Below are 9,520 nucleotides of genomic sequence, written 5' to 3' on the forward strand. Positions count from 1 at the left end.
TATTATATCTTTATATCTAAAACGCGTTTAAACCAGGCCTAAATAAGCACAGGATCTTTATATTTAGCATACTAATAGTTATACTTATGATTCCATTTAGATTATAGGTTATCGTAGCGCTTAATAAAGTCGTATACCTATTACTCACTAACTAGTTATAAGCCGCGCTGGGTAGCTAAAAGGCTAGCCATCTACTGTACGGTAGAATTCCTAGGTGGCATACCGCGTTAATCCATTAATAGAATCCACTGCTTAAGGGTCTCTTCTTGTGCTGGTGTAAGACAGTAATTTGGAGCAATAGAACCACGTTATGGTGTAATACCTTTACGGCGTCGCTGAGCTGTAGATCGGGGCACGTTGTACGTGCTAGTGGCCTTTCGGAAACTTGTAAATTGGCCTTGCTTATGGGCATTAATAGATAGAAGAATTCTGCCCTCTTGAAAAAGGGGATTTTCTTGTTGTAGGGTAGCCATTGAGGTCGTAGTTGTATAACGCGTCGCGTCCTTTCGCGATTTTGATGGGGTGGCCTACTGGCCCGCATGGCCCACTGGCCCGAAGGGTACGTTATTGAGTTTACGCTTAGTAAGCTTTTTATTTAGAGCCTCGATTTTTACCTTAGAAGCTTAGACTAAGAAATCAATTGCGGATATAGGAATATCCGCACCGTCTGCTAAGCTGATTTAGGATGGTAATTGTTTTCTTAGTTTGAGAGACTTTGGTAAGATTTGTAGGAAAACCTAAACATGGTTTATATAAGAAGACCTTATTAACTTTAATAAAATTAATCTACCCTCCCATAATACCTGTTAATATAAAAATCACACTAAATTATAGAGAAAAGCTTACTCTATAAGTTATAAGATCTTTAGCTCCTTATATACGCGCGACATTAAGAGGAATTCGTCGCGGTAGAGGCCCTAATTTTACCTCTACACCGCCGAGCCGCGCAGTAAACACTAACGCTGAACGCTTACGCCCACGTCGCTAGCTCTCTTTATAGCTAGCCGATATTTTATCTACTAGTTAGATAAAGATATTAAAGGAAAAGAAGGTTAATATTATTAAGGACCTTCTACGTTAATAGGGCTGGTCTTTTTATAGGCTGGTCTTTAAGTACTTAGAAAGCGAAAATGGGTATAAAGGCAATAGGAAGAAAAAGAAAATAGGGGACCTACTTATTCCTTTGCTAGAGGATAAGAAAATAGAAAAAGAACTTATTAAGAGGGCTAATATTTATATAACGCTGGTAACCTATACTATCCGCTGTATCCGGAAAGAGCTCTGCCAACTATAATTATAACGCGGCCCCTTTAATACATAGACTCTAAATATAGAGTTTTAGGATATTAACCTTAAGAATACGGCTAAATTTATTTAGCAGCACGGTCCGCTACTATTTTAGCTTATTAAGGGGATATTTATACTAAATAGAGAGGAATATAGTTAAGATCCGCACGATAGATATACAGCTATAGTTACCTCTATATTTCTCCTAGGGTTCGCCTAAAACCCCGTAAATAGTTTCGCCCGTTTACTTAGTCTATATCGTTAGGCGCTTAGTATAAAGCGCCGTGTGTTATCTTTCCTATATAGCCTTAGTCTAATTAATAGTTATATAACTCTTAACGCTAAAAAGCTTAGGCTAGCCGAACGTTCTAAAGAAGGTTTTATTAATTCTACTAGCTCTTCTAGCGTTAATAACCCTTAAGAAACTAATTAAGTCTCTGTCTATTTATAATAATATCTGCATTATCTATAATAACTTTAGCTATTGCTAAAAAACTTAATATTAGGTTATTGGCAAGATTAGTAAGTTTAATTTATATACTACGGGAAAGATTTTACGCGGAGTATATATGCCTAAAGGGGGCCTTAAATAGTTAATGTTAAATAACACCTGTTAACTTAGGTTAGATAAGGTTGTTAATATAGTTAAGAATAGGTTTAATAACCTTTAGAAGCGGATATTTATAAGTTTTATTACGGACGCTATCTAATACGTATATCCTACTGCGGTTAATAGTATATTCGACTCTAACGCAGATATTAAATATCCGCGTATACTAGTAGTTAATATTCTCCCTTATAAAAGGACAGAGTATATAACTCTAGGACCTATTCTAGATAGTAAGGCTTTTATTAACGGCAACTATCTATTACGGAGTAAGTATAAGCGATAATAATATATAGCAAGGTAGATATTATTAAGCTATATACATAAACTATATAAGGAAGTCAAGACGTTACGTAAAGAAAGAAGGTAGGAAAATAGGAAGAAAGGGTACATATTATAGACTTAGTTGCTTAGTTAATACGTATATAGAGCAGAATAGGATTTAAGTGGTAGTCTTGGCAGAACTTAGTAGGATTTAGTAAAACTTAGTAGAACTTAATAGAATATAGTAAAATATAGCAAGTTACCATTAGATTGCCGCAGGTTACTATTAGATTGCCATCTTATAGTTAGTTTCTAGTTACTAAGTTAATAGAAATAGGTAGACGTATATAAGGTGTTATGGGGGTGTCCTATAACAGTACCCCCCCTTTAAACTCAAGCTTTTGCAAGATAGGGCTATAGTAGTTCTGGGTGGAGTATATAAAAGTCTTCTACGGCTTATATAAGTTCTATAGGGTTAACGGGTTCCTATAAGGGCTTAGTATAGCCTCTTTACTTTATAAGATATATATATTAGCGTTTCCGTTTATCGTACTTAATATTATTAATTCTTTTAATAAAGTACTTATCCTCACCGTCTACCTTAACCGGTGGGGGAGGGTCCTATATTTATCTAGGTAGGGCGTCTAATATAGGGGCAGTAGGGTAGAGGATTAACGTATAGAATACAGGGTGGATTTTAACCGTATTAGGGAGCTTTAGTTAGTAGGCATAAGGAAAGATAACCTTTTTAACCTTACAAGGGCCAGCATTCTTCTAATTAAGTTTCTTAGTAGGTTGTTTTGTGTTTAGATTTCTTATATCTAGCTAAACAAAATTATTAATTTAGTAGGCTAGTGTTAGGGTTCGTTTCTTATTTGCTACGGATTTATAGATAGATTAAGCCTATATCATCTTATTAGTAAGGAACTATTATAGTTCCTCCATCTTTTCTATAAATTTATTTACTTCTACGACTTATAAGGCGTAATAAGTAGGGCGAGGAATATTACTAAATGGTTTAAAACCCACTTATTGGTGCTAGCTGTAATTAGCTAGGAATAGGGAGACTTTTATAGTTTCTAAGACGGAATTATTTGTAGTAAACTTGGTAAATACGAGCTAGTTAATCCAGTTTTCTTATAAATATAACGTATATATCCGAATATACTATTCTATTATAGCATTTACGCGTTCCGTTTAACTATCTATTTCTAGGTAATATATAATAGATAACAGTGCTTTAATACGGAGTTAAGTAGTTAGTTCTTTCTAAAATACTAAGATAAACTGGCTATTTTTGTTGGAGATAATCGTTTTGGGGAGTCTATAGAGTTTCTATATATAATCTAGGAATAGTTAGGCGATAGCAGGCGATTAAGTATCTTATCTTAGATAGTTGGTTTATAACTACTATAATATTTATATAGCCTCTACTTTTAGGGAGGTTAATAATAAAGTTAATTAAGATATCCTTCTATCTTCGGTCTAGAATAGGTAGTGGCTTTAAAAGACCATTATATGTCTTATGCGAGGCTTTAGCTTATTAGTAGGTATAGTAGCTAAAGACGTACCTTCGTGTTATATTATATATATTCGGCTAGTAATACTCCCGTTAGAGTAGTTTTAGGGTCTTTTCTTAGCCCGGGTAGCTGGCGATAGGTAAATTATATACGTGTTTAAGGAGCTTAAGCTTAAGCTTATTATAATTAGGGATAACTAGATAGTTCTAGTAATATAAGCAGTTTCCGCAAGCTTTGTATTTACTTAAAGAACCCTTTTTAGAGCGTTTAACGCTATCTTAAATTAACTTAAGCATTTCTTGGATAAACTTATTATTTGGGTATTTGTTAACTATAATCTGTTTAATTAATCGATTAGTTATTTTAAGGACGTGTACCGTAAGGTCTTTAGTAGAAGGGCTAAATAGTTTAGGGCGAAGTAGGGTCTAATTTTAGTAAGAGCGCGCTTCTTTTAGGGCTGGCGCGTCTTATAAGCATTAGGTTAAGGTATTAGGCTTCTAAAATTAAATACCTAGGCGGTACATAATTAAGAATTAGAAGTATAATAGATATTCTAACTAGCGGGCCTAATAATGACTTAGCTATTTTGTGGTTGTAAAGTACTATAGGTTCTTATAGTTATTAAGGACCTTAATTAGAAATCTAGCGCCTTCTAGTTTAGGTTACTATTGCTTAAAGTATCTAATAATAGCTAGTAATTCTTTATTATAGATCTTATAATTATATTTAGTAGGGCTTAGTTGCTTTAAAAAGTATACTATAGGGTGTAATACTCCTTCTTCGTTATATTAAGATAGAATACCTCTAGTAACGTAATTAGATAAGTCGGCTTCTATAATACTGATTCATTCTAGGTTAAAGTATTAGAGTATAGGTGTAGTAGTAAATATAACCTTTAGATAAGTAAAGGCCTTCTTACACTCCTTATTAAAGATAAAAGCTTTATCCTTTTAGGTTAGAGTAATAAGGAGTAAAACCAGGGCGAAGAAGTTATTAATAAACCGTTAGTAGAAATTGGCAAATCTTATAAAGGCTCTTACGTCCTTAATATTCTTAAGTTCTTGCTAGTTTATAATTACTTTAACTTTCTTTAGGTCTATTTATATACTATTTATAAAAATAAGGAGTTTAAGGTATAGGACTTCCGTTTTATAGAACTTATATTTATTTATATCTAATTATAGACTAGCTCCGTATAGGGCTTATAAAATAAGGTTAACGTATTTCTAATATTCGGTTAGGTTATTACTGTATATTAGGATATTGTTAATATAAGTAGTATAGAAGATGTCTAAGTAGGGACGTAGGGTATTATTTATATAATGTTAAAACGAGCTTAAAGCATTTATAAGGCTAAATAGCGTCACTAAGTATTTAAATAATCTATACTAAGTATAAAATATAGTAAGCTATTTATCTCCTTTTGCTATACGGAGGCGGTTAAATGCAGAGATAATATTAAGCTTTGTATAGTAGCGAGCNTTACTTAATTAGTTTAGTATCTCCTATATTAACGGGATTAGATATTAGTTCTTAACGGTGACGGCGTTAAGAGCTTAGTAGTCTATATAAAAGTATAAACTACTACCGGGTTTCTTAACGAAGATTACTAGTACGGCTATAGGCGATAAGCTTACTCTAATAAATTCTTTACTTAGGTTCTTATCTAAATACTTTTATAGCACTTAAAGTTTATTTTAGGATATCCCATATAGGGGTCTAAATCTAAGCTACTTTCCTTCTTTAAGTATAATCTTATAGTTATATAATCAGTATTCCGGTAGCTTATTAGCTTTCTTCTATAAAAATACCTCTAGGCGGTTATAATACTCTACTAGTACCTTTATAATAGGGTTAGTATACTTCTTTAGTGCTAAGGCCTTCTTAATATTAGCTATAGTAATAGCAAAGATTATATATTCGGGTTTTTTAGTAAGTTACACTAGCGGGGTAGCTCTAATTATGCGGATATCTAGGGTACCGAGCTTGCTTAGATCGTCCATAGTTTCTTATTTAGGTTTAGGTTTAGTATTAGGTATAAAGTTAATATTAGATTTAGGTTCGGGTTCTTTAAGTATTCTTTTTATTATAGGGTACTAGTTCTTTTAGTAGCTTTATATACTAAGCTTAAGCTTCTACTTAGTTTAGGGCGGTGTGGTACTTAGTAATAACTTATAGAATTTAGTAGAATTTTTGGATCCTTAGTGGATGTCAGTGGAATTCTCATGTTGGTAGAATTTGGTAAAATTCTTATATTGGTGGAATCTAGTAAATTCCTTAGGCGCGGAGTAGACATTAGTAAAAATCTTAGACTAGTAAATCTTAGTGGATTTTCTAGATTTTAGTTTAGGGTTAGAGTAGTAAGTTATAAAGCACTTCTGCTTATAATAGAAGGTGGTAAATAGAAGCTTAAGGTTATTTTAATTAATGGCTACCTTATATAGCTTTATCTAGGGTTATTTAAGAATTATTAAATAACCTAGGGTGGTAATAAAAAGCTTAATTAGTTCTTTATAGTTTAGGTATTAGAGTCTTAAGTATACTATATAGGTAATTTAGCCTAAAACCGTGCGTTTGCTATTAAATCCAAATATATTAATATGCTAGTTAAGGGGGGTTAGAGTAAAACTATTATCTTACGCGAAGATCTTATTAATAAATCCTATACTACTAGCTCCTATATTAATTAGGACTTAAGTATTAGCCTATTAATTATTCTACTAAAGATAATAGTTAACGGTTATGCTATAATCCTAAAAGTTAGAGTTTATAATATTTAAAGTATTTAATAAAACCCTAAGGTAGAGCCGTCCGGGAAAGCAACTTAACTTTAAAATATGCCTTTTAGTGGTAAGCGGGAAGGGGTTTCTATAGGACGTTGGTTATAGCTTCGCCCTTATAAGTAGTACTTACTAGACGTGGGGCTAAAACTAGGTAAAGATTGGGGACGGTAACCGGTAAATTAATGCGGTAAACAGCTGCTAGTATTAGTCGTTTATAAGTTATTTTAGGACATAAATAAGGGGATAAGATAGTATTTCAAGATATAGTCCTTACTTTCGCACTTAAAGCAAAGGCCTAGCTTAATGCGTCTTTCTCATTTAAGGGACCCTAGTAGGGCGTACTCTAGGGTTCTAGTGTTAATATCCATGGCGTTAGGGTGCTTAGGCTAAAATAATAACTTAGTAAACATTTACGGGGCTATCGTATTATATTAAGGAGCGTGTTTTGGTATTAGGCGTAGTATATTATTATACCGTTTGTTAATAACGTTTATATAGGTATTAAGGGCTCCTAGTAGGTCTACGCCTATTAGGGAGGTTTTTAGTGTAGGGCTTAGAGATTTAATAAGGCTATTAATTAGTACGGAGTTATTTCAGCCTATTTCCCTTACGTAGCGGTTAAATTCGGAGAAGTATACTAGGAAACATTTTATTCCTTAAGCTATATAGTTTATCTTTCTCTAAGCAGTAGCTTAGCGGTTTAGGTCACCGTATAAGGCTTTAAAAAGTACAACTAGGCTTTATACTAAGTTTGGCTAAAGAGGTTTAATAAGGTTAGCTACCTTTTTTTTTAGTTAACTTAGGGCATAATAGAGTTGGTTAGCTTTAGTTAGGTAATAGTTAATATTACTAGTTAGCTTATTTTTAAGCCAACTTAGGAATAATTAAAGTTTTTATTATTTACTAGTAAATACTAGTGTCACGTAACTCGTATTAAGCTATTCATTGATGAAATAGGTTAATTGATTGATAATCTTAAGGATCGTCTTGATCGTGTCTTTTTAACCTTAATCTGACGTGTCTTCAGTGACGTGTCTTCGTGCATATAACCCATGCCTTTATAGAATACAGATTATCTAACACACCCCCTTAGCTTTAAGCTCTTTAAGGTCAAAGCTAACCACCTTCTCGTGTCCGTCAATGAGTCAATTAAACCGTAATCTCATCTAAATCCTTCCGTCTTACTCTGATACTGTCCCTAAGGTCCTCCAGTTACTTCTCCTTATTTAGCCGCTTCTTAATATCCACTATTCTAATTATATTAACGAAGCTTTAAAACCTCTACTTAGGCAGGGCCTTTGTAAGTCCATCGGCGATTATCTCCTTTATCGCTATCCATTAAAATTGTACTTATCTCGTTGTATATTTTTAACGTAGCCAGTGTTAATAGATATCAACGTGTTAGAGCTTTATAATTAGCTTTGCCGTGTCTTCTATGATTAGTTAGAGCGTCTGTGTATTGTCGCATTTAATAATTAAGGGCTTATTTAGCCGTAACGTTATTACTTTAAACAGCCTGCTAATAAAGATAGCTTCCTTTACTATCTGTAATAGGGCTAACAACTCGGCTTCTATACTCGACGTCATAACTATACCCTGCTTATTTGCTCTCCAGGCGATTAGCCCCCCAAATAGCTTTATAATATATCTTTACGAGCTCTTTCTGTCGACGGAGTTATCCGCGAATGATACATCGCTGGCACAGATAAATGATTGCGCTGTACCTCTACCGTCTCCTCCGTCGTCTCGTCCTTTGTCGCGTATTCCTTTGTCTCTCCCTCTATTGTTTATTCCTTCCTTATCTCCTCCATAGTAGATTGCTCTACTTCTCGTGCTATATAGGTACTAGATGACTCTATTTGCCGCTCGGTAATGCTTTTAGCTTGGGTTCTAATTGAACCTTACTAGCCGTAATACTGCAAAGGCAATATCCGGACGCGTTGTAGTGGCTATATAGAGTACTAAACCTAATTTTCTCTGATATAGTATTATAGAGGCTAGTAGGGATATAGGACGGACTAATAGGTCTATATTGGGGGACGGACGCGTTAGACGGATTATACGGTGATTAGTAGGGAGGAGTTTTAATTCTACTATAGGAGTGTCTGGAAGACGCCCTTTAAGATCTATCTTATACTGGTTAGCTATCTTCTTAATATAGGCTTCCTAAGATAGCTATAGGAGCCTCTAATTATAATCGCGTAACACGTAGATTTCTAGGAACTATTTTAGCTCGCTAAGGGTACTTATCTGGTATTCTTTGCTTAGCTCCTTAATTGCTTCTTAAGCCTTCTTCTTATCTGTCTTTTAGTAGCAGAAGACAATATTGTTAACGTAGAAGAAGACAACTATTCTACCTTTTAGTATGATATACGGCTCCTAAGGTACCTCTTTAAAACCTAATTCATTTAATGAGCTTATGAGATTCTTCTACTATAATAGTGGTGATTATTATAGTCTGTATAGGGCTTTTCTTAAGCGTAGTACTTTATCTATCTTTCCTTTATTGAACCCTAGTGGTAGCTTTATATAGACGACCTTATTAAGATCGCAATGGATAAACGCATTAACTGTATCTATCTATATTGTCTCTAGGTTAAATTTTACGGTAATCGCTATAAGGGTTCTAAAGGTCGTGCTCGCTAATATAGTAGCTCTTATAGGTAGGTCTCCTAGAGCCTATTGATTTCCGTATACTACTAAGCGTGCCTTACATTTCTAGAGAAATCCGTACTTGTCCGTCTTATAGACGAATACCCACATTAAGCTAAGGACCTGCTGTCCCTTTATATGCTTCTTATCTGTTTCCTAAAATAACCTTATTTGGTGATAAGATTAGAGGTAAGCTTATTAAGCTTCTTAGAACTAATCTTAAAGAGGGTATGTATTAAGGTCCTTAATTAACTAAGGTAGTGAAGGTAAGTTCTTCCTATATAATCTAACATTATATATTCTGCCTAATTTAAGCTTACTATTATTAAGTTGACTATTAAGGTTGAACTTCCTTCCTGCTAAGAATGCGCCGTGATAGGCTAAGGTAATCCTTTTAGTGATAAAGT

The 9,520-nt window shown here is 33.9% G+C and overlaps 1 protein-coding gene across 1 annotated transcript; it reads right to left on the reverse strand.

The window, feature by feature from the left end:
• Positions 1–298: 298 nt before the first annotated feature.
• Positions 299–473, reverse strand: K441DRAFT_723543 (uncharacterized protein; the record flags this gene model as incomplete). Its single annotated transcript, XM_067654094.1, has 1 exon — positions 299–473. The coding sequence occupies one exon, from the start codon at positions 471–473 to the stop codon at positions 309–311; it is 165 nt and encodes a 54-aa protein (XP_067502895.1). The 3' UTR covers positions 299–308.
• Between the last annotated feature and the right edge of the window lie 9,047 nt (positions 474–9,520).

The sequence above is a fragment of the Cenococcum geophilum genome, assembly GCF_001692895.1.
Source record: "Cenococcum geophilum 1.58 unplaced genomic scaffold K441scaffold_27, whole genome shotgun sequence".
NCBI classification, from domain to species: Eukaryota; Fungi; Ascomycota; class Dothideomycetes; order Gloniales; family Gloniaceae; genus Cenococcum; species Cenococcum geophilum.